General features: G+C 36.6%; 1 protein-coding gene across 6 annotated transcripts in view; it reads left to right on the top strand.

The window, feature by feature from the left end:
* The window catches only part of STS (steroid sulfatase), a 107,567-nt gene extending 85,127 nt beyond the window's left edge, over positions 1-22,440 (top strand). For 5 of the 6 annotated variants that reach the window (XM_063147960.1, XM_063147953.1, XM_063147946.1 and 2 more), the window contains one exon: positions 19,162-22,440. In XM_063147960.1, coding sequence (XP_063004030.1) covers positions 19,162-19,544 — 383 coding nt within the window. In that variant the 3' untranslated portion in view covers positions 19,545-22,440. The remainder of the gene's footprint in view (positions 1-19,161) is intronic. The other variant, XM_063147941.1, reaches the window with a different exon arrangement.
* Positions 22,441-24,451: the final 2,011 nt, after the last annotated feature.

The raw sequence follows: 24,451 nt of genomic DNA, 5'->3' as shown, positions 1-24,451 counted from the left end.
AGTAAAGCTCACATTGACCCTGAGAATGCCAACAGTTACAGTTGCTTTCATTGCTTAACAGTACAAATGAAGGAATACGTAAAAGAAGCTTGATCCAGAAATTTCTTGTTTTGCAAAACATCTTCAAGGAGAGATACTACCATGTGGCTTCCACTGCTGTCAAGGAAACATTTTGTTTCCTTACAAAGAAGCATCTTTTTTTTTAATCCAATCTTTTATCACACCAACCTTGTATCTTTTCTCAGAAGATAACAGATGAGAAAGGATAAAATAGAAATAAACATTTAAAGGAGTAAAACTTTCCTGTTGTCACAAAAAATTCTAGATTCCCAGCTAGAAAGAATAGATTTTTTCTTTAATTGTAGTAAAATTGATTCAGAGACATTTTTGTCTTAGAGGGCTGTTTCCCCCGTGAAGGACCATGGTAAATGTCCCTTGACAGTGGCATTATGCACATAGACTTTCAGTGATCATATCAGAATGCTTTTTCTTCATATAAAAGTAGAAACTGTAACATACTGGTCTATTGAGTTCAAAATATCTTGACCTAAATTAGTAATGTTTTTAGTGAACACTAAAAGAGGTAGACAGGTTTCAGTGATCCTATAATGGCAAAAGCATTTAAAGTAGATAATTCAGTGCTATTTATACCTCAGCTTTAATGCTTTGCTGTCAAATATTTTGTCGTGCATTTGTGATGTGTACAAAAGTTAAATTTTAACGGATTTTTTCTGTATACTCCACAGCTAACACTTAAATACAAAAAGGTATCTGAGTTAGAGCAACTGTCTGATATATTTTTATTTATTTATAAATTTATCAGTAGTGAAAACAACAACCACATAAAAGACTAGGTAAAAATGCTCTGCAACTTTCAAAAACTAATTTCAGCATTCCAAGTTACATTAAAAGTGAGTGTTTAACAATATCTGGAGCAATACACTTCCAAAAATATCTTTAGCTCAATGTTGGATTTGAGCCTGCAGCATTTTGCATGTTACATTCAGAACATAGCGCTGATTCATCCTAATTTTAAAGTCGGATTCAAATGGCATATGTTGTCTTAGGCAATGTTCTTCAAGGGAAGTAGTTAATGCATGCACAACCCACGTGGAGTATTCTGTGTGCCACATCCTCTAACCTCATATTATTACTCCTAGAAAATAAAACAAACCATATGTTTATTAGAGAAATTCCCTGGAAACTTGACTGTCAATAGTGAGGTGGCTTCTCAGTATGGCATGAAAGGCAGAAGAAATAAATGTAGAAGAAAGCAGTGAATGTTTGCAGGCTCGGTGCACTTGGGCAATACTATGGTAGAGGCCAGTGTGCAATCTGTGGATGATGTGCACTCTGTACTCATGTAATTGCTTCTAAATTTAAGTTCTGCTCAGTACTTTGGACAGAAAACACAAGCAGAATTGCTCAGTAATCAGTGAAACTGTTATCAACCTGAGAAAAGCTCACATCTCAGTACAAAGAGTGGTCTTTTTGTTGCTTTCAGACCATTTTTTGTGATCTCAAAATATCAGAGGGTATGTTACACATTGAATTTTTCAAGTATCTTTTCTTAAGGCATTTACAGTTTCTTAAAACTAAAATTAAGGGGAAAAAAAAAAAAACAACACAGCAAAACACCAAACAGATTTCTATAACTTGTTACTTGTTGTGTCATCCTTAGTAGAGAAATTTTGTAGTGGATTTGTATGAAAGCTTTTTGAAACTGAAGGAGACTACATTTCACTTGTAGTTTTTTATCACAGTTCTTTCAATTACCTCCTGGTAGAAAAGCAAGTTAGGTGAAATAGTATAAAATAGATTCCTGCACATTGTGACATTTTTCACATTTATTCAAAGTTTTAACCCCAAATTTATTGAAAATAATTCTTCAGATGCAGTTCACTCGTATTCAGGAGAATTTTATGGCCTCATGGTTGTAGGTCTGTAAGGTGAACATTTCTGAGACTCAATTACTCAGTCCTCTTCAAGACTGACATTTTAAAGCAAAGTAGGTTTCTAGAATTCACAGTACAGGGAGGAAGTTAGAAATCATGGCTCACTCACAACATTAAAAGTCAACAAGACTATAAAACCTCAATAAAGATAATGAAAATTTAGTTCTTTGAATTAGCACTAATGCAATAAAGAAAGGGTGACCCTTTTAATATTAAGAAATATTAGTCATCCTTAAGATAATTTTGTCATTACCAAGTGTGTGCTAATTTTTCATGTACAACCTGTTACCTGTCTGTTGAACATTAACTTTTAAATGGTATTATATCACAGAAGCAAGATACTCAATCATCTCACTTGCTCAGTGAGTAGAGTCTTCAAGACTCCATAGAGTCTTCAAGATTAATTTAATTATATTATCTGGGCTCTCTTCAATGCCATACGATATTTACAGGCAGTTATTCAGTCTGAAAGTGTTATCTTTCTGTATGGACTGTTTGGTGACAAATAGAGACTGAATCTCAGTCTTAAAAGCTTATAGTTACCTTAGCATTAGTTCATATCCTTGACAGCAAAACTACTTAGCCACAAAGCTTTATAGTGTGGACTCAAAAGCTATACCTTGATTACTGTGTTGTTGATAATTGCACTTTGAATTTTCTACTCTAGCTCTTTGCAGAATTGAAATTTTGAAAGGTTTTAGTTGATTCACATGAATTTGGTTTTTTGTTTGCTTGTTTTTGTTTTGTTGTTGTTGTTGTGGGTTGGTTGTTTGGTGGGATTTTAACAAAGTTCCCCTCCCATTCCTATCCAATGCCAAGCTCCAAATACTTTATTATCTTCCAAAAGCCAACATTGTTAATTAATCACTTGGTGAAGCTGCTAAAACAGTACTATGATACATAAACATAAAGCTAATTAGTGAGAGGTAATAACAAAGTATAAATGATTTAATGAAGATTTTGACTTTAGCAGTATGAAAATACAAGACTGAAATATTAGACAAGAAAGTAGGAGTAAATAAATCTCCCTGAGTGAAACAATTACTTATTCTCTGAAAATGTTTTCTCAAAACTCTGGAATTTCTTTTGAATGCACTTTTAGAGCATTCTAGGATGCTCTGGGAAACACTGAAATTAGGATTCATTAGTTCTTCATGACCATGGTGCCTTAGAACTGATAATCTTTTAGTTCCATCAGGGTCTAAGTCCACTTTATCCCACAGCTGGTCATGGAGGCACTTTCATGAACTTTCTCTACTTCATCTCTCAAATTGTCCCAGTCTAGCAAATTGGATTTTGTTGCAACTACATTGCTGTTTGCTTTTATCAGCTGTTACCTTTCTGTCTCAGACATTGTTGTTTTATGGAAAAATTCAATTCTTATCTACTGTAGGTAGACTGTGGGTTTTAAAGCATTGATAAAAAATGGAATTTGCTGTGCTGTAGGATATCGCTCTCTGTTTTATGCAACATATCTAAATTAGAAGATAAAACAATTCCTTTATTAATATATATATGCATCAGGTGCTCTATATGAGATCATAGTTTTAGTATCTGATTTCTCCAAGCCTAATACTCAAAAATAATTATTATTCATAAATATTATATAAAATTTTAAGATTTTTGACTTACACCCATCGAGGATGACACTGATAGCTCTATAATACTGAATGGTGGATTGCTTGTAGTATTTTTAGTTGACAATGGTTTTTTGACTCTGGAAAACAATGTAATTGTTACTAAAACCAATTTTCAGCTGTAGCCAGAGGCCCTAAGACCACATACCTTTATGATTCAGAAACAACTGGAGCTCTTGAACATTCAGGTCACATTTCAAAAAGCAACTTACAAGAACTCCAGAAATTAAATAAAACTTATCATTTTTTCTAGACAAAATCAGTTTCTTCAGTGAGTACTATTTGTATGTATGCTGTGAAGGCATGAGCTTATGTGAAAGTATGAGGACAAATACAGGTTTCACAGAAGTGGAGTTATGCTGTGAGAGGGAAGTTTTGCATTAAAGTTGGAAATTTCCTAAAAAACCTTAATATCATATGGAAGCTTTTATCCTAACAGAGCTAATCAGAATAAGAAGACCAAAGGTAGAATCAGGAAAATAAGAGAGAGAGAAATGCAGCTATTATGTCACGCTGAAACTGAGGTTTTATATAACTGACTTTTTTTCAAAACAAATACAGAGACATGTAAATTTTTTTTGAGTCCTGTTTGCAATGGTCAGTATTAAACTTTGAAGGAAAACTTTAGAACTTCATACATTTTATTTTAGTTTTCATTCTCTAATTTTATGTTTTGACTAAGGAAAATATTAATAATCTGATGCATTCTTTAGTGGCAGAAAATACATTATGTGACTTTAAATAGGGATTATAATAAAATTAAATCTGTTTAAAGCATGAATTATGATACTTGAAATATTTGGATTATAGCATTTGAATTTTTTCAAAATTAGCAAAAATTACCAGTTCTTTTACAACTAAATTCTATTAGATATTATACTTTGACAGTTTTCAGTTTTTTTCCAGGAAATATTGCAAAGTTCATTAATGAGCTTATCTTAGCACAAGAGTAAGTACTGAACACAAATGTCCCAGTGCAGTTTCGCGGTCAATGGAAACATAATCAGTCTGTGGGTAGAAGAGCAACTGGGAATTGCAAAAAATTGTACAAGAGTACAGGTTGTTTCCTCATATGCTTCAGTTCATTCAGCTCTGCTCTAGTGGAGCTGTTGGGTCATTTAAAGGTTCTGGTGATTTCAAGAATGCTGAGTAACACCAAATACCAGAGCTGTGTTGTGACAACAGAAGGCTGGCTTAGAAAACCATACTGCTATTTAGAAAGAGGCCATAATAATCAAGAAAAAGGTGCTGAGAAATGCTTTAACTGGGTTTGGGAACATGGTACTAAATTGATAATACAAAGCCTCCTGATAATAATCAAAGGCCTCATTCCCCTCCACCCGCCCATATTGCCAAAATATTTGAGGTCTTCATATTGAAAGTGTTTCATATCTACCAATGGCTTTAAATGGTGATGACATACCGATTTTTGAAAAGAATTAGCCAAGCCAAGCCAAACCAAAACAGTAACCCTGAACTAAGATCAGAGAAGTATAGTTGAATGTTTAGCACACAGCAGGTGGAACTAAAAAGAGTAAACGTTCCACTTGTACTTCAGAAAATAATTTTTAATACATATCTTTCAAAGCATTTAATCCATGGGAAGTGTTTGTATTTCGAAGATAGAAAATATGAAAAAATCAACATTACTCTCTTAACACAGCTTAAATGTGAACAAGTTACACATTTTTATCTCTTAATCAAGAAAATTAAGTATAAATTATTAGAATGTTTTAAAGTATTATTCCATTAGTGGGTATTTTTGAAACGAAGATGGGTGCAAGTGATTACAAGGACAATGTCTACATCTCAATCTTGATAAGTCTGTTATTTCCATGGCATAGAGAAGTCAGAAACAGATTTCTACTCCATTAACATGTGAAACTTAAGAGCTTGGCTGAGCCTGCCAATGCAGTCTCTGCCTGGACTCACAAGAACAGTTCCTATGATATTTGGTAGTTTCTAACTAATTTCAAGCAATTTGTTCTCTTTGCAGACCAAATTGACCTCAGTTTTTTGGGGGTTTTTTTGCCGTGCTGTATTGTTAGATTTTGAATTTCAGTTTCTACATACTTGAAAAAGCTTTGTGAGGACACATTGTGTCTCAGGGATGGAGAGGAGAAGCTTTAGGAAGGCTTAAACTATCTGCATTCTTGGACATCTGTACAGCAGTGTAATATGTCCGTATATGGGTATCTTACTCCTCCTGTAAATTTTGATCTGCTCTTGCAGAGCTAGCTGTGGAAGCAGAGGACCTTTTTTATGCTTAAAGTTTTGGTCTTTTTATATTTGATAGGTGACTAGTGATCCAAAGTTCTGAAGTTAAAACTAGACAGATCTATGAGATTCAGCAGGACAGGCAAAGCTTTCAAAGCGAGGGTGAAGATCTGGATGACAGGTAAATTGTTTGGCAGGTTCATCTGCCTGGTCTGACTATCACTTGAGTGCATTTTGGTGGGTAGACTTCCTAACTGAATTCCTAATTGAATTTCAGGTTCCTTTTTTTGTCTTCAGAGTCTAATTGCCAAGACCTCAGTTAGGAATTCCCTCTGGGTATCAATAAAAAGTTTAAGAGAGACTTAAATCTTGGACATGTTCAGGGTAAATGACAGCTAGTTAGAGACTTCTTTGGAAATGTTATAGAAAGTGTGTTTTAATTAATCACAAGATGAAATAGAGCTAAATGTCTGTCAGTGTGCAGTGCACTATAGTATGAAGGAAGGATTAGTGCTTAATGCTAAACTAAACCTGGTTTACAGCTGAAAATAATTAATGTAATCCATTTTCTTTTCCATTGCAATGGATGACGAATATGTGTAAGATTATTTGCTTTGTGAAGAACAACATAAAAATGCTTAGAAGGGGCCAGGGTAGTGAATAAAATAGAAAGACATTTCCTAGTCTTTCCTGTTGCTATTACTATTGTCACAGATTTTATAAGGAATATTTTGACAAAGAAACCAGCTAAAATTGAGAGATGGAGGCTGAGTTTGCAGAACTATGAATTAAAAATTTAATGTAAGATTCAACAGTCCAGAAAAAGCTACCAGTATGCAGATGTTTCTATTTCACAATATCATGTCGTTACTCTTAACTGCAGTGAGGAGGAAGGGCATATGTAAAATTTATATCTGTCATGTAGTGCCAAAAGCACTTTGAGTTGGTCTGAGAAGGTACAATGTGTAACTGAATGACTTCAGACTGCAAACAGTTTTATATTCTATTTATTTATATCACTTCCTAAAATAAGAGGTTAGGGTCCTTAAAGGAAACCATAATGTATGGAAACATACTCTTACACCAGTAAAAGGTGTATTTTATGCTCAAGGATAAAGTTTTATTTGTTTAACTTGTCTTTGTAATTGTCTTAACATGTCTTGAACCTCATTGTGCTGCAAGAACTAATAATAGGTGTTAGATTGAGTTTATGAGGTAAGTGCCCTCTTCAAAGATACTTTGAGGCTTGTTAGAATTATTAAATTGAATTGTATTGTTAGTAAAAAATAAAAGATCAAGCCAAAGGCAACAAACACATTTTCTACCCCCTCATTCACAGCAGTGGTCTACCTACTGTGCTCCAGAAACTGGAGAGAAAAAAACACCTCCACTATTCCTTTTGCCACTCAGGTATCATCAAGACCCCTGGCCCTTTGTGACACTGACTGAAGTTCTAGCACTCTTGTATTTCTTACATAACAATCTGTAAGAAAATATAGCTCAGAGAATGAAGAACAGTGGCTGGAGTTCCATAGGTTCATTGCTGCATTCTTCCAATTTGAGATGAACTCACTCCATAGCTGATTACATACCAGCTCAGCATAGTGGGCATTGTGTAGGATTATCCTATGCTGATGAATCTCTCCAGAAGGCCCAAGAGCTGGGAAGGTCTTTTTTCAAATGCTGCACCCAGGTCCCTGCATCACACAGGTCAAAAGCACCTGGATTTACCTGGCTATATTAAGTAGTATTCCACATATACATGTACAAGCCATTAGAAGAAAAGGCAGCAAGATGTTACCACTGAGATGCTGAGTAACTGAGGATGTTCGGAGGGAGAGGCTGTTGCTCAGCAGACATGGGTTTAATCTTCAGGGAGGTAAGCTGAATACTGATTTTTCTACAAGGCAGAGTTAGTTGTCCAGTGAACAGGACAGTTAGAGTTGGTGAAACTTGATTCAGGTAGCTTCTTCCTATAGGCCTTGAGACAACATTAAATTAATTCCTCACAGTATATCCAATAATATATACAAGTGTTGCAAAGAAATAAAACAGTTTTTATTAACTGTTTTATTAAGCAATAGCACAGGTGGCCAAAAAATGATTTACTCATTATTTTTCATAAATTGTTTGAAGTAGGAGATTTGATGGAAATTGAGCAGCATATGCAGATCCTTGCTTAAGCAATTAGTTAAGCACACAGCAGCTTCAGTCATAGAATACATTGTACTTTGCTAAATTTAAGCATGGAGTTATTATTTTAAGTTAATGTAGGACTACTTTGTTGAACTGAAGGCAAACAAGATTAAATAATCAGCAAATTCACAGGGATTTTAACATTCACTTCAGTGCACCACAACTCTACAAAAGGTGTGGAAATGGAATTTAGAATAGACAATGCAAAAGGTAATTGAGGGATGGGGCAGACCAAATGAACTGTGAGACAGTCATCTGTCCCAAAATCCTTATTTAAACTCCAGAAAAAGTTTGTGAAGGATTTGTATTTGAAAAAGTTAGTAGATAAAACACCAAGTGAAAGGAGTATGCCAATAAAATGTCTTTGTCTTCTGCAATAAAGGAAATGAATGATAGTAGCACAAAAGTTACAGCAGAAGACACCATACATCAGGAGAGCTCTTAGAAAATACATTGTGGAGAACAATTGTGCAGTGGCAGGGGATGAATTAGATGACAAAAAGAAAATTCACTAGAAATACCAGAAATGAGATTTTGTCCCTATTTTGTACAACTGGAACATAAGCAACTGTACATTTATATGAGCAAGATGCAGCATCTCATAAGCAGTGTTGATGTAGATGTGCTGTAGTTAGTGATTGCATTTCAAAGGTCATTGAATGACCATTAAGGATAAGTAAGGCTCATTTTAAAAAAGTATGCAGCAGTAACATATATCAGCAAGGAAGGCAGACCTCTCTATTTTCTGGCCATGGCCATGTCAATGATATTTATGGGTTTTACATGTGCTTGAGAGGAGGAAATTTTTAGCACCCTACGGATGAACACTGTGATTTTCATAAGCAACAATGCCTTGTAGAATAGATATCTTAAAAACAAAATTGAGGGTAGACGAGAAAACATTGGAGAGACAAGTTCAGCTTTCTAAGTGGGTGACACTGCATCCTGAAGGTCAATCCAACAGAACTGTGAGTGACCGCTGCACTGACAGGGACTTTACTGACAGAGCAATGTCTTCCAGGACCTGAGCAGAAAGAGCAGAGCTGGGTGCTGGTAACAGACTCCACAGTAGCTCCAGGCCTGGCAAAGTGGTGAGTCAAGTTCAGGATCTACCCAGGGAGTGCAGTAAGGAGCAGCAGGAGATGAGAGCACAGACTGAGCTGGAAGGAAGGCTGTAGCCTGGAGACATCCAGAGACAGGGCTGGGAACTGGCACTGCTGCACCACTCAGGCAGGGACTGGTGGCCTTGGGCTGAGCTGAAATGGGAATCCTGGTCTGTGGGCAGGGTGCACAGATGAGGATCCACCCGAGGGCTGGGCAGGGCCAGTGAGGCTTTTTGGTGCCATCAGGACTCCTAACACCTTGGTTTTTTAGCAAACTCTGAAGATGGTGATGACAAGATGTACATGTATGCTATACTGTGTAGAGCCCTACAGCTGAGCTAACCTCAGCGAGTCGCTCTCATCAAAAGAGGAACAAGCATAGCTCTTCTCATCCTAAACACCTCTAACAAAGTTAAGAAGCAGATAAGTATAGGCTGGTAACTCACTTACATAAAGACCAGCACGTTGGTTGCAGTGATCCAAAATTAGGTGAGGTGACCAGATTGTCAGATTGAATGCTAAGTAGCAGCAAAGTGATGAGCAATAAATCCTATTTTAGTAACATGAATTTAAAAGTGGAGATGCCTTGCTAGCTTTTTCACATTCTGAAAAATAGTATTGTTGTGCTAAGTGACAGGAAGAATACTATAGGAGGCTTTTGAAGTTGACTAGGAATTTTAGACTCAGGTAATTTATTGAGTGTAATTTTTTCTTTTAAATCACCAGAGATTCAAAAAAGGGTCTGTCTACATATATAGATAAATAAGATAGTAATTAAAATGTGCAATAAAATGCAAAGAGTTAACTGGTTTTGGAACACAAAGCAGCATTTTATTCATTCATTAGTGTCATGAAAGAACTGACTGGAATGGTCAGAAAAATATTAAAATGCAAATCCTTACTTGAGTGGCAGTGTGATAAATATCTTTAAAATCTAATTAAGAAAGCGCCACTCACTATTCTTGTTCAATTTTCCTTTCAACACAAGACTGAAATTGTCATTTACATTGCCTGTCAGCTATCAGCTCTCTGGGAATCTTTTTACTTTTTCCACCACACAGGTGGTGTTGGTGATGGGGCAGCTCTTGTTGTGGAAGCATAGGTGTCCCTTCACAAAATCACTTTAAAAAACTTCACAGTCTCATTTAAACCTCATTCCTTGTCACCAGACTTTGTCTTAATAGCAACACACAGTGGCAAAGTAATCTATCAAAGAAATTGCACTAAATCTTGTAGCAAAAAAGTAGCAAGCTTCCATAGATACATAGAAATATCTTTCACTGATATTAGACATTTGCATGCTATAGTTTACAGCAAAGTTGTTTCTTGAGGTTTCCTCATGAGTAGAAGACAAATGCTGCGGGCCACTTTTCTTGATTTGAGTGCTGCCATTCATGAAAAACATTGAAGTGTCAGTGTGATATGGATTAGTGTTTGTTCTCCACTGAAGGACTTAAATAGCATCAAGTACCTGATTCATAATATGTAGCACATGGGAAAAATTCACTTTTCCTTCAGTAATAACTCAGGAGTCTTCACATTACTTGCAGCACATTTTTGTTGGACAGAGAGCAGCCCCTTTCTCCCCTCTGAACTGTGTCCTTTTACAGTGTTTTTCATCTTTTTCCTTTCTGTTTATTCATCTTGCTCTCTTTATTTCTCATCTCACTGACAGTGAATTCTCTTTTGATCCTCTTAATTGATCCCCAACCCTTGTGTGACTCTCCCTTCTGACACTGCAGAAGCTGTAATGAACTCTGACCCTCATGAGGGTTTTTCTGCCATTTGCCTTTTGTTTTTCTATCTTACAAGTTCCTTGACTTCCAGTGTTCTCTCTAGAGAATCCTCCTATTTTAGAAGTGGGTTTGGAGTTGGGTTTTTTTGTTGTTGATGATGATTTCTCAAAGATCTTTATGGTTTCTTTCTTTACTCATTTTGTTTTTGATCATATCAAAAATGAATATCTTTTTGCTCTGCATGAAACATCTAATCACTTACTACTGTTTCTTGCTGTAGTTCATTGCAACCTTTTGATATACTTGATTATTGAAGATATTTTGTTTCCCTGCTTCCTGACTTGCTTTATGAGCATCAACTTCACTCCATGTTTGCCCCCTTTGTTTTTTCCCCCTCTCTCTGCCTGATCTTCCCCATGTCATGGAGGCATCACAATCAAGGAAAGCTTCCAAAAATCTCAAAATCGTCTCCCAAATCCCTTCTTCATGTTCTGTGTTTCAACCACAGCCCTGGAGGAAGCAAAATAAGCATCAAATGTCATTTACCTAAACCATCTCATTAAGAATTTTAATATGCTATCTTGAGCCTCGTATCAGAGCAGCTGCAGTTGAATTTGGGTGACACAGTTATGGACATATTATTTGATAAGTGTGAAATAACATGACTGTCAAAAGAGAGAAGAGCATTTCTAGCATGAAGAGACACCAGGAAGCAGTTTGTATCAAGCTCGAGAAAATTGACCTAATCATCTGATACAAATTTCTGCTCACAAATTTTAGGTAGGAAAGTGTTCCCCCTGACAAGCATGACAAATACTGTTAAAGTATTTTCTTGCCTTTGCTCTGCTCTGTGTTGGTGGCAGCAGAGTTATTGTTAGGCTCAGGCAGAGCTATTTATACCCTGGGATTTGCAGTGCTCCATTCCCTACCAGCATTCCCCTACTTATTCTGGGAGTAAGAGAGAGACTGAGAGAGATGTGCATAAAGAGAATGAAAAGAAATTATATACCATCCTTTAAAAAATACTGACGCTACTCCTGATCATAGCAAGAGCATGAAACAAACTTATTATCACAGTTATTTAAGCTGAAATGGAGACTTTTTTTTTTCCCCTTTCTGCTTCTTGTCTTATTTTCACATCCCTTTATCGTGTTTTACATTGCAAGCTAAGGGGCAGGAATATGGCTGCAGTATGGAAGGCACAAGCCAGACTTCCTGTAAAACCCAAAAAACAACAACATAAACCAAAAAAACAAAAAAACAAGCCCCCCCCCAAAAAAACCAAAAAACAAATACCAAAAAGCCCCAGTAAAACCCCAAAAATACCCAACAAACAAACCCTGAAAATTCCAAAATTATTTTGTATTAATTGAATGACAGACCTAAGTAACCTTTTGTGAAAATGATGCTGGTATTTCCATCTAAGTCCTCTATAAGGAACAGTTAAAACCTGTTTTTCTCATCTGCATCCACAGGACATCTTTCTCTGTTCTTGATTCTCAGAGGAATACCATTACCTCAAACATGTCAATGTGAAAGAGAAAATACACTTCTAGAAATGTTCTTAGCAACAAATTTGTAATTCCTACCAGAGTCCCTGCTGATCATCTATAAGAGAACCTCCTGTGCTGTGTCCTTTTCATGCTAGGGTTTTTAATTCAGGATTTTGAAGGGTTTTTGCATTGTTTGCTCAATATCAGGAAAATTGCAAATTTATGGTTTAACATTGTTTGTAATCTTTTACTAGTTTAATATTCTGGAAAATACATGCATTTTCTAACACTGGGATAAAAACTGCTGTCTCATATTTCAGATGCTAAACTGGACATACATCTTTACAATAAAACCAAATTTCAGCTATTGTGGGGGTTTTAAAAAAATATTTAGGACTGCCTGATACTGATATTTTTTGCACCAAATTACTTGCAAATGTTCACTTTCTTCAACTCAATTTTTTTTAGTTTCATAAAAGAAGCTCCTTTGCTCAGTTGTCATCTATGCTTAACTTAATAAATTTTCAAATTTTTTTTTCAAAATTTTGCCTAAGCGACCTAGTAACTTTATAAAAATAAAAGTAAAATAAAATCATTCAACAAGCTAAGACACTTGTAAGGAAGAGTAATTCACCGTTTTCTTTGACTTTTTAAAGTAAAGAAAATTATTATTCAGTGTTCTTTGGCACAGCAAAAAAATTGAGGCAACTGCAGTTACAAAATTTCTATTTTTCATTTTTAAAGTAACTGAACAATCATTTCTCTGGCTTTAGATGTATATCTGGTAACTTAAATGTTAGGCATGATAGTAATTTTCATATTGATTATTTTGGATACTTCATTATCATTCATAATAATGATAAAAAAAAAGCTGTGTCAACAGCTTATTTTTTGACATCCAAATTTTGAAAACTTTCTGAAGATAATAATTTATAAAAAAAATCTTGGGGATGGGTTTAATTTTGGCTGATACCAACTTATCTAAAAATATTTGCAGAAATTGCTTAGGACTTCAATGGCATCTTTCTCCCATATGTTTGATTAGTATCAGAAAAAATGCTGTCTAAATCTTACAGATCTGTTCTTTTCACTCATAAAAATTGCATCTACCTTATGAAAGAGGGAAATGATTGTACCAAATTTATTTTCTGTTAGTAAAATGCATTCCTGAAGGACAGGAAAAATAATCCAAATACAAAAAACACAGTTCTGAATAGGTTTCTCCTTGGGTTTTTCCATCTTTGGCAAAGTGTTTCTGCTTTGTTTCTAAGGGTGTTCTTAACTGATAAATTGATTACTGAAATGATGTTCTTAATCTCTTACTGACTCCCATGGAAAATGACTACCTGAAAATCAAGACTATTTTTTTTTCATAAGCAAAACCTAAGGCTTTTCTGTTTTAAATGACTTCTTATATAGATTGAAAATGAGCGGGTTTTTTTGGGGTGGTTTTTTTCTGGTTTGGTTTAGTTTAGGTTTCTTTTTTGTGTGTGTGTGTGCCAACATTATCTTCTGTCTTCAGCATGCCATCAGCTGCTGCTCAGATGAACTGAAAATTACATGGACCATTCAGCAAATAAATATTCTTCAAACAAATCTTTAGCAGGTGTCTAGATTATTTCCATGAAATTGCTACAGATGGAATTTTTCTTCCAGAGCAATATGTATTCTTCCATGTTACTATCACCTAAGACATCTCAATATGAGGCATAACATTGCATTATAGCACTTCCTACTTTAGCAGCATAATTTCTCTACCCACAGATTCTTCCCTTTTAGGAATTTCTTCAACAAGAAACCACTGCAAATGATCAATCAATTCTTTTTGAAGGTGATGATGAAGAATTCAGGAAAGTAATTCTTTTTGATCTACTACAATTCAACAGATTATCTTGACTTTTAAACAGAATTCAGTGGAAGTTTCTCATACCACAGCACTTACTTACTCTAGATAATGAGCTCAGTCATGAGATTTCTGTCTTCATCAGTCTGAGCATGGTTTCAGTGTGTCTAGTATTTTTCCTGCAGCAGTTGCTCATTAAGGTTATTAGATATTCAAGAATGTGCAATCCTTTCAGGTTTACTGGATACTTAACACTGTAGGATTTTTTCTAAATATTTTTAAATCACTGCTACTGCTGTTTTTTTTTATGGGGTTCACTCAAATACTGTAAGTTCTACGCAGTTCTTTATGCAAGTCTCTTCTAGCAACAATTGATTGTTGTAAACCAACATTGTATCATTGTATATCACTCAGTTGTTCTTCACCTACCCTGGGACATCATGTGCTGTCTTTTGACTGGTGCAACAAAATAACACTAGAAGATACCCAGACACTTAAAACAGCTATCTAAAAAAATATTTTTAAAAAGTAATTTTCATTATAAGAGCAATAAAGTTACAAATTTTTAAATTCTAATTGAGTATTTTTATTAGCTGTTGGAGAAATGCTCATAGTCATAAAAATAATATGTGTCATTTCATTACAGTAACCAAATAGCATTGTCTTTGCTATTTAGAGCTATATATAGTTCTACAAGAATTTCACAACTGAAGCCTTTTCTGCATTGTTAAATGATCAAAGAGGTGAATATATGTCTTATCTGCTATGAATAAGATTAGCAGAGAACCTAAAAATTCTGAGTGAACTTAGAGGAAGCAGGAAGGATTCAATCTAATAACAAGAGTTATCTGAAGAAAGTAATTTTCAAGTAAGTTTCAGTTTTCATCTGGTACTGTTCAGAAACGATGAAAAGCATGAGTTGGAGTGTGGGAGTTGACAATGGCTACAGAGCACACCTGAGACACAGAAAAGTCTGTCTCAGTTTATGTTTCTCTGCTACACCCAAATGGCTCCCCTCAGAGGCATCTGAGTTCAAGCAGGGACCAGGTTCCCAATGTACAGTGGAGAAGAGCCCTGTTTAACTTGTTCTTCTACAGAAAGAAGCAACACAATAATATGAGCCAAGGAAATGACAGTAGCTGCAAACCTATAAAGCTACTGTCATAGATTAAATGCAGTGAAAATGAACTCCAGGCAGTAAGACAACAATAGCTTCTATGCACGTCAAGAACTGCTTATCAGAAAACCCCCATTTGCCATCAATGATTAAGAAGGGTGTTTTTATAACAGAAATGGCATCCCTATCCAGTGTGTCACTTCATCTTGAATATATTAATATATCTTACTGGGAGACTTTTATTTAATCTCAAGGCATCCACCAGTGTGTTGGAGCAACTATTGTCTGTGTGAGAGCATAAATAGCTGGGTAAAGGATAATAAAAGGAGTCTTCTAGGGAGATTGAACACTGAACAACTATGTTCATAGCAGATTTGCTTGGAATAATGACAACTCCTTTTAATTTGAAATTATTTAGAAGTACAACTTCTTTAATTTTTGTTTTTCTTAACATGTAAAGGAAAGAGGTATTCTGAGAGCAAACTTACTGGACAGCTCAGAGAACTGGAAAATTGCAGTAAAATAGAACTGAAATTATTTGTGAAGCACTGGGGCAGGACCTTTAAGGGTGCTGCAGGCTTAGAGCCTTCCTGCTGTTTCAGAAGGGGCTTGATATACTTGGCTTTGGGGAAGCCCTGACAATTTTACTACTAACTTCACTGCGGAAGAGACATACAGTTATCTTTATGTAACAAGGGTTTACTATCCAGATGCTTTGGAGAACACAGGTACCGTTAATTACTGGGAGATTAATTTGATCCTTGTAGTTAACCTTCTGACAAAATGAGATTTTATGTCAGCTGAGAGACTGGAAGAGAGCTCTCTTTTTAATATCATGCCTTATACAGTTCATCAGCCTTACTGATTAGAAGTCTGACAGTTCTAATGTCTCCTGGTATACTGCACTGGCTGCTCCTCAGCCACAGCCACTGACAGATTTGCTTTAGTTTTTATCATGCTTGGAAAAGAGGTGTTTAAAGTCTGCTGCTGCTTCTCCAGCACAACATGCAGTTCCAGAAACACTGCTGCAGTGCAACAGATAAACATTGCACAGGAACAGGCTTTGCACTCCCAGAGCTCAGTGTTTTGTGGCATTCTGTAGCTGCTTACCTGATAAAGTACCATCAGCTCTTCAGAGCACTAGCAGTGTCACACAGACACGAGATGATGTCACATATGCCTTGTCCCCAAACCCACACATGATTTTGGAACATACTGTATGCTCAGCATGTAACAAAACCTAAACAAGTCTTTATTTTGTGTCGGGGAAAAAAAAAATCATGGTGCAACTTCCTTATTTCTTTCTTTCACCAGTTATTACCTATATGGGCTGCCTGTACTGGCTTCCATTAATTCAGAATTCCCAATTTTGTGTTGCTGTCTGTAAGCCCTTCAGCAGACCTGGTGCTACAATGCCCAACACTAAAAAAAGTGGCTGAAAATTTTCTTTTCGATGTCATTCAGCACAAATATACCATGAAAGACCAATGTGTGGGAAGACAGCTTGACCACAAAGTTCTCATGTGCGTGGCCTTATTGGAATTTCTTGTAACTGACAGTTTAGTAGCCATATAATTTTTTTTCTGCTGACAACTTCTGTCAAGTTGTTATAGTGTTGTGAATCAAATTTTCAGGCTGGCAAGTGTTGCATGGTCTATGATGGCACACAGTGCACTGAATAATCAAGACCTTTACCTTTGACTTTTTTATGTTTTTTATAATCCATCTTGCCAATTAAGCATGTCTGAGGAGCCTGAACCAATGCTTAGTACAGAATTACATGTCTTCTCAGAATAAAAATTCTAAATCTCAGCAAACAAGAGATATATTTCTTGGAAGTGTTTTGCACACAAGTTCAAAGAAATTTAGGTGGCAGAATTTGATTTTGTTTATTTTAATTCTAAGAAAACAAGAGACTTAATGCTAGACCAACCTTTCAAAATGTTACTGGAGGCAGATGAAGGAATGCCATATTATGCTATCTGACCTTATCTTGCTTTGCCTTCTTTTAAATTTCCTTTCGTTTTTTTCCCAGTAAGACTGTGCCATTGCAGCTGTCACAGCCAAAGCCTTTTAAAACCTGCCGCGTCCCATTGTCTGTGCCAGCAAGTCACTCAGCCTTTAAAAGTCCTTCCCCTTTGCTGGCTTCCAAGAAGCATTTAGTCTTCTCCCAGTCTAATGTGTATAATAGCCATCACCTATCTGACCCTGATTTAAGTGGAGACCAAGTGAACTGGTAGTCCCCAGGCTCTGTCATTGAATTGGTTCCTAAAGGAAAAATCGCTTCTAATGTGAAAAATGCTGTGGAATAGAAGAAGTTGTAAAGAATCTTAAGGTCACCTACTGTCCTTTAAATCCATGCTATAGTCTAGGACTGCAGCCTGTGACCCTTTAGTCTGATGAAACGTTTCTCTTTAAATCTGTTTTGATTCTTTAAAAGCTGAGTGTGATGTAGTTACATGGCATATACCAGTTTATCTCTGCTCTACCCATCCCACATTTTCTAGTGCCTTCCACTCTGTTGTACCATTGAATTGATTAATAAATATTAACTACTGTAGCACACATAAATCTTTGAAAGTCTGTTACTAGGTTAACAGGTTTTCTGTGGCCTTAACAAAATTCAACAAAATACCAAAAAGAGATTTTTCACTCAGTATTTAAAAACTTGAGATGATAAAAAAATCACAATAGGGTGCTGAGAATGTAAATTACTGATGACTACAGTTTTCCAATGTTTTTATAGTCTCAAGGGCAGTTAATCTGACATATCGATCTGAGTTGTTTAGTAATCTTCTTTTGTTAAGAATAAGATACAGATTTTTCTTACTCTAATTAATTATTTTTTGTTCCATTTCTGAAGAACTATATACTTCATTGGCTGTAGGAGGGTGGTGTGCTTCCCTGGAAGTTCTGTTCTGTTTCTGCCTTTCCTATTTGTTCTGTGATACTTGAGGAAAGTAGTAACAACTTTTTTGTTCACAGCTTTCTTGTTGTTTTCTGATCCTCCACTAACCTCTTTGAGGCTGCTTCTTGAAAGAACCAGCTGATATTTGCCTATTCTTATTCCAAGAAATAACTAGGATTTTCAAGCAGTGAAAGCACCAACTGCAGTTACATAGGAATGGGCAATTCCATTTTCTGTACACAGAAAATTAAACTAAGAATGACCAGTCTATAAATGAAGAACTTTGGTCCTCATTTTGCGAAGCAGAACATCACCTAAGAGTTGTGCTACTGTAACTGTTATTTATAATTTTATTTGGAAAAATCATTTAGAAGCATAAGACAGGAATTTAACATCCATTATGCCTTTTCGTGTCATCCCATTTAATAAAATGAGTATCCAGGTGTTTGCAATGAGAACATGGGGCAGAAGACAATGTGTTAATACAACAAAGAGAGGAAGAAAGGGAAAAGGTAACAATGAAATTATTTAGATAAGCAAAATGAGAAGCAGACAGGGCCCAGCAGTAGGTAAATATAGTCAAGGGGCAAAAATACATTTTTATAAGCCTTGACTTAGTATATATTTCTGCAAATCTTCTTAGCACTGTTTATATAAAACTCAATGTTATTTAAAGTATTCTATAATTTGGTTAATCAGAATTCTTCCAAGGGAATGAAATTATCATAGTTGCTTCATAAATATGTGTAGCATGAAAATCATGATGTTTTGCTTATTTTCACTTTGCTCAATCTTGTTTTAGTCTTTCAGTATGCTGCAGTTTTTGTTACAGAGTGTCTGTACTTTTTACCAAAAGACTGACTTCCCATGTTGGTGGAATTTCCTAGGACCAGGGAACTTCCATTTTGTTATTTTATCACTTTATTACCAGCTGTTTTTGTGGCTGTAAATTTCAGGTGAATCTGTCTGGAAGGTCTTCTTCTTCACTCCCAACTTCAGTCCTGAGGACTCCAATGGTTGCTATGATTCTCACGTTTGCTTCTGCCATGGAGGATTCATTACACGACACGATCCTCCGCTGCTCTTCGATCTGTCCAGAGACCCTGAGGAGAAAGTGCCACTGACTCCAGAAACTGAGAGCCGTTTCTACGAAGTCATCAGGGTCATACAACAAGCAGTAGACAACCACACCAGATCCCTGCATGCTGTTCCTAACCAGCTGTCATGGGACAACCTTCTCTGGAAGCCATGGCTCCAGCTCTGCTGCTCATCTCTCTTCCAGTCTTGTTACTGTGACCATGAATCAGGAGGGGGTTCGCTGCAGGTGCAATTGGGATAAATGTGCTGTAATTCCCTTTCAGAAACTGGACCAGCTGAGTGTGAGTGTCTGACTTGAACTTGGGGTACAAGCCTTCAGAAGGTTTTGTTGTGTCGGTGGAGGACCAGTCTTCAAATACATATTGCAGTAGAAGAGAATTTCAGTCAAGAAAACGTGCCAGGAGAGGGAAGACACGACACACCTCCTCTGTCCTTATCACACAGCATGAAGGACACATTGCCGTCCTCATATACACATGGGTAGAATTCTGTGGGTGATAATTTTCTAGACCTTCAGCCTGGGCTTTTGTCTTACACAGCAAAGAATTTACCGATCAGTTCTGTCAATCACAACTACTAAATGCACACTTTCCTGTCCTTTTTACTAAGTGTTATCCATTAGTAGGACATAGCACTGAGTAATTGAAAACAGAGAGATAATAGTGGAGGGGTCCTCCTGTGACAGTCAATTTGTAACTGATAAATAGGTTAAGAGCAGACTTGCAACAGATCTCTGTTAACAACCATGACAAATATGAAAAAACTGACAGCTTGCCAACAGTCTAACTTTGAATGTGCCATAAAAATGCACAGAGCTATGGTAGTAGAAGACCTTGTGTCTGTATTAAAATGATGCTCCCCAACATCTCTGCTGTCCTATTGCATGGCAGCAACCTTTGAATTGCACCATCTGTGTGCTTGAGTGTGTACCACAAGTCTCCATATATATATATATATATATATATGCATAAATCCTTCAATCCCTGATATAGGCACACCCTTATGATCATATTCCAGCTGATAAAAGAAAAGATTTGGTCCGTACTTGACATACGAGTTCCAAATTCACATGATACTACAAATTTGTCTTTCACTTATTTGTCATAGCTATTCTTCCACTGATGAAAGTAATCACAAATAAATAAAATTTGGTCTTCCTTTAAATATCTTTGCCATCTTTTAAGCTCTCTGAATAGGATCTATCATCTTCTGAAAATAAGCTTGGGCTTGAGTACTTAAAGCCAAATATAACTGTCTCTGAGTTCTCAGCAAGGTCTTGGGAAATCTACTGTCCTCAAGGGCTAATTTTTGTATCCATTTTTATCTCTGTCTTATTCAGGCACATTTTCTTTCCCCTCTACAGGCAGACAAACTATTTTCTTTGGCAGATTGCAGATGAAAAGAAGATATCAGCAAAATACTAAAATGATTTGATGCCTGATAATAGAAGGTGACTTGCTCCTTATCAGAAAGCAGCAGTTAATTCCCACATTACAATGTATTAAAAGCTGTTTGGGGCAAAAGTGATCTGTGATGATAGTAATGCAGTAGCTTCAGTCAGCCAGCATTAAGGTTGTGACCCAGTTCTTGTAAGCTATTGAAGCCTTTCCTTTAAAAATATATTGTGATAAATGGTATATTTCTCTGCCTGTAAAACCTAGGCTTTATTTGATTTTTCCATTGCAGTTTCATTCAAAATTTCATTCTCCACAATACCCAGAAGCCTCTCCTGGGAAATGTACTTATTCCTTGAAGTCCTATTTTTGATGTTTCACCTTGTGTTCATGATCTTAATTATGCCCTCAGCAAACTCTCTGTAGGACGCAAAGCCCCGTGACCAATATTTATCACTGAATGTACTACATAACCTTAGGAAGAAAAATGCCTCTCATTTGAATACAAATATTCTTCCATGAGAGCAGCTGCCTTTCAATGTCATGGCAGAATCTGTGCATCCCGAATTTTTGGTCCTGACCATGTGGCCCTAGAACCCCTTGGGGCATGGCACTGGTGCCAGCGTGTCCCTCCTTGCAGCCAAAGGGCAGCACTCAGGCCCAGCTGTGGCCAGAGTGCAGAAACACCACGGTGTGGAGGGATGCTCCTTCCAACTCCCACAGCTCTGCCACAGCTTACACAAAAGCCTTTCAGACAAGTACTCCTGAAGAAAATGGGGAAAAAAAGAAAAAAAGTGATGTGTTCAGTATACAGTGCTAACTCAGACAAGGGGTTTGGTGTCATTAGTTCTACTTTGTTTCCACAGTTTCTGGTCTGTGACCTTTGCACAGTACTAAATGTGTATTCTCAAGGACACCCACATTGACTTTTTTTTAATCAGGGAGACGCTGTGTTGCTATTATTTCTTTTTCTTTCTTTTTGCAGGTGCAAGAATTCTTTGTTCTGCTAAGCACAACAGCTGTTCTGTGCTGCTTGATCAAATATCAAAAATGATGGCTTTTCTACTGCTCTGATTTCTTCTTGCCTGAATATGATGTTTCTTTCATACCCCCCTTGGCTTTTGATGCACTCTTTCTAATCTCCTTTCTTAAAACATCCACGCCCCTGAAATATTTTTCCATCTGTTTCTTTGCCACTTTGCCACTCAGTCCTCCTGTTCGCTTGTCATATTGATTGTAATGGCTATTTTGCCTTAATCAATCAGAAAATGCAAAGTAGTCTTTGTCACAAAGTTTGACTTGTAAGGCTCCTTGACTCTGCTAACCTCCTGCTTATTTAAGGTCCAACAGGAATTACCTTTGCATTATGAAATATAAGGAATTAAAACATACCTGAGATGTTGTTTAATGTAAATAATATAAAATATTTCTTTTTTGTGGCACAAAATTAATATTTTACAAAATATAATTTAGTACAATGTTTCATACTTTGACATAAGCAGTGAAATCTGAAATCCATTCTTAAAATTGTTCCTTCAAGAAAGAATCTGTGAATAACAGGGCGGTATTTTTTGTATTCTTTGTTAATACCATTTCATTTAATACCTAAAATAAACCTTCCTTGTATTGCAAATGTATTATATCTTTCAGTACTATACCTTCTGTTCTGGAGATGGTGTGTCAGATCAGGGTAATTAAAGTACTCTTGTTTATCTGCAAAATAAAATGTGAAGGACAATATAACATTTGTGTAATGGCACTGCTTGATCTAACAAAGAAAAGTTTTGTTTTTAACAGCAGGTTATTGATGGCATATACCTGTTTCACAAATTACTAACAAGGAAGGCTCAAGGAGAGTGTGCTGCTCTGATACTTGGAAACTGACTTTCAATCTATCATTTAATGAGCACTGTTCTTGTAACATGGTGCCTGTTTATAGGATATGTCATTTTAAACAGGGAGTTCAGCTTCAGAGGGTAGTGTATTCCTCTACAGCATTGTTTAACAGTATCATGTCCTAATTTGTGACAGGGTCCCTGTACAGCCCAGAGCAAGTCATTTAACTCATTTCTCAGCTCCTCTGCTGCACTCAGGAGAGGAAAACAGTATTTCTCTAACTGCTGGGAATACTGAAAGAACAGAAAATGCTGAAAGTGGTAAGCTGGTAAAGGTGAACTTTCTAGTGCCTTCTCTATAGAACACACAATTTAAAAGCTGGAAAAATAGGAATTAGAATATCCCCCTATATGAGGCTGTAGGTGATAGCCTTAACTTGAAGTTTTGCAGGTGGGTTCTGTGTGATATTTAGTGGGATTGTGATCTGGAGGAGAAAGAATAGATGGCTAAAAAAGGTACATGCTTAGGATTCAGAGAAAGATTGAAGTCCCATTTTTATAATTATATTTACTCTCTTTTTTAGCAGTCAGGAAACTATGTGGGATAATAAATAATGTTTTTCCCTCAGGGACTGGATGTCACAGGTTCTCAGCTCTTAAAAATAGAGATGTCCCGACTTGCCTCCAATTATGGTCAGAAAAATCAAAAGTTAGAAAAAAAAGGGAAATAGGAGCTTTGGAGAGAGGTGTCAGCTTGCTTAAATCCAACTGAAAGTTTGCAGAGAACTAAGAGAATCTGTTCCATATACTTCACAGGTCAGTGAGAATCATCACTTGCCAGCAATCATTTATTTCACACTGTAGTAATGGGAAATCTGGATATTCAGATATGTGGACAATGTAAAAAATTTTACTTAAAATATCACTTGATACAGGAAAAAAGGGAAAAAGAAAGAAGAAGAGTGCAAGCATAGCTACAAAAATAATATGTTCTATTGAAGTATGTTTATTAAAAATTGTTTTAATTTATGTTTTTGACATCCATTACTACAATAATTTTTACTTACATTAGAACATAATAGTTCTGTGCTTAAGACATGTCTTTTCTTCATCTCTCTCATTTCCCTTTCCTCTGGCACTGCCTGTGCAGCATCCAAAATATGCATTAAGGAGCAAGAGGCAGCCACCCCGCCCATATACACTACAAGCAATGTGGTCAGACACGTGGGCAGGAGGAAAGGCTTGGGCAAAACTCTGCACTGGAACCACCAGGAAGCAAACAGTGTCTGGGGCTTAGCTCCAATCTGAAGACAGAGATCTGGAAATTGACCCTGAGATTAGGTCATCTGGTTAAACTGGTTAAGCTGGTTAGAGAGCAGAGCTAATAACACCAGAGTTCAGGGTTGGATCCCCATGGGGGCCATTCACTGAAGGGCTGGACTTGGTAATCCTTCTGGGTCCCTTCCAACTAAGAATATTCTGTGATTCTGTGAAATTGCTGGTTCCTCTGGGTCTGTCAGAGACTGCAGGTGACCAGGAGGAATGAGGTCCCATATGTGGCCAGCTGGAACTGTCATGTGTTCTGCAACAGGGTCCTTCTGTGTCAGGATGTCAGGTGGAAATTAGTTGGGAAGCCACAGGAGGCAGGACCTATGAATAATTATACCAAGCAGACTGCTCCTGAATCATCGTAGATGAGGTAACAGATCTTAGTCTGACACTCTAAGGCAGCAACAGTCTCACACGTTTTTTTGCTGGAGGACCAGAAGACCTGAGCCAGGCTCTAGGGATTCCCAGTTTACAGGCTGCTGAAACTGCAAATAAACAGAGAGTCCTGGAAACACCCTGGCAGATAAGGCTGACAGATAGGGCTTTTCCATGCTCTTCTTTGTAGCTTTTATTTACATCAAAACTAATAA

Source organism: Melospiza melodia, chromosome 2, assembly GCF_035770615.1.
Source record: "Melospiza melodia melodia isolate bMelMel2 chromosome 2, bMelMel2.pri, whole genome shotgun sequence".
Taxonomy (NCBI): domain Eukaryota; kingdom Metazoa; phylum Chordata; class Aves; order Passeriformes; family Passerellidae; genus Melospiza; species Melospiza melodia.
Note: the sequence above shows the minus strand (reverse complement) of the source record. Positions and strands in the feature narration are given on the sequence as shown.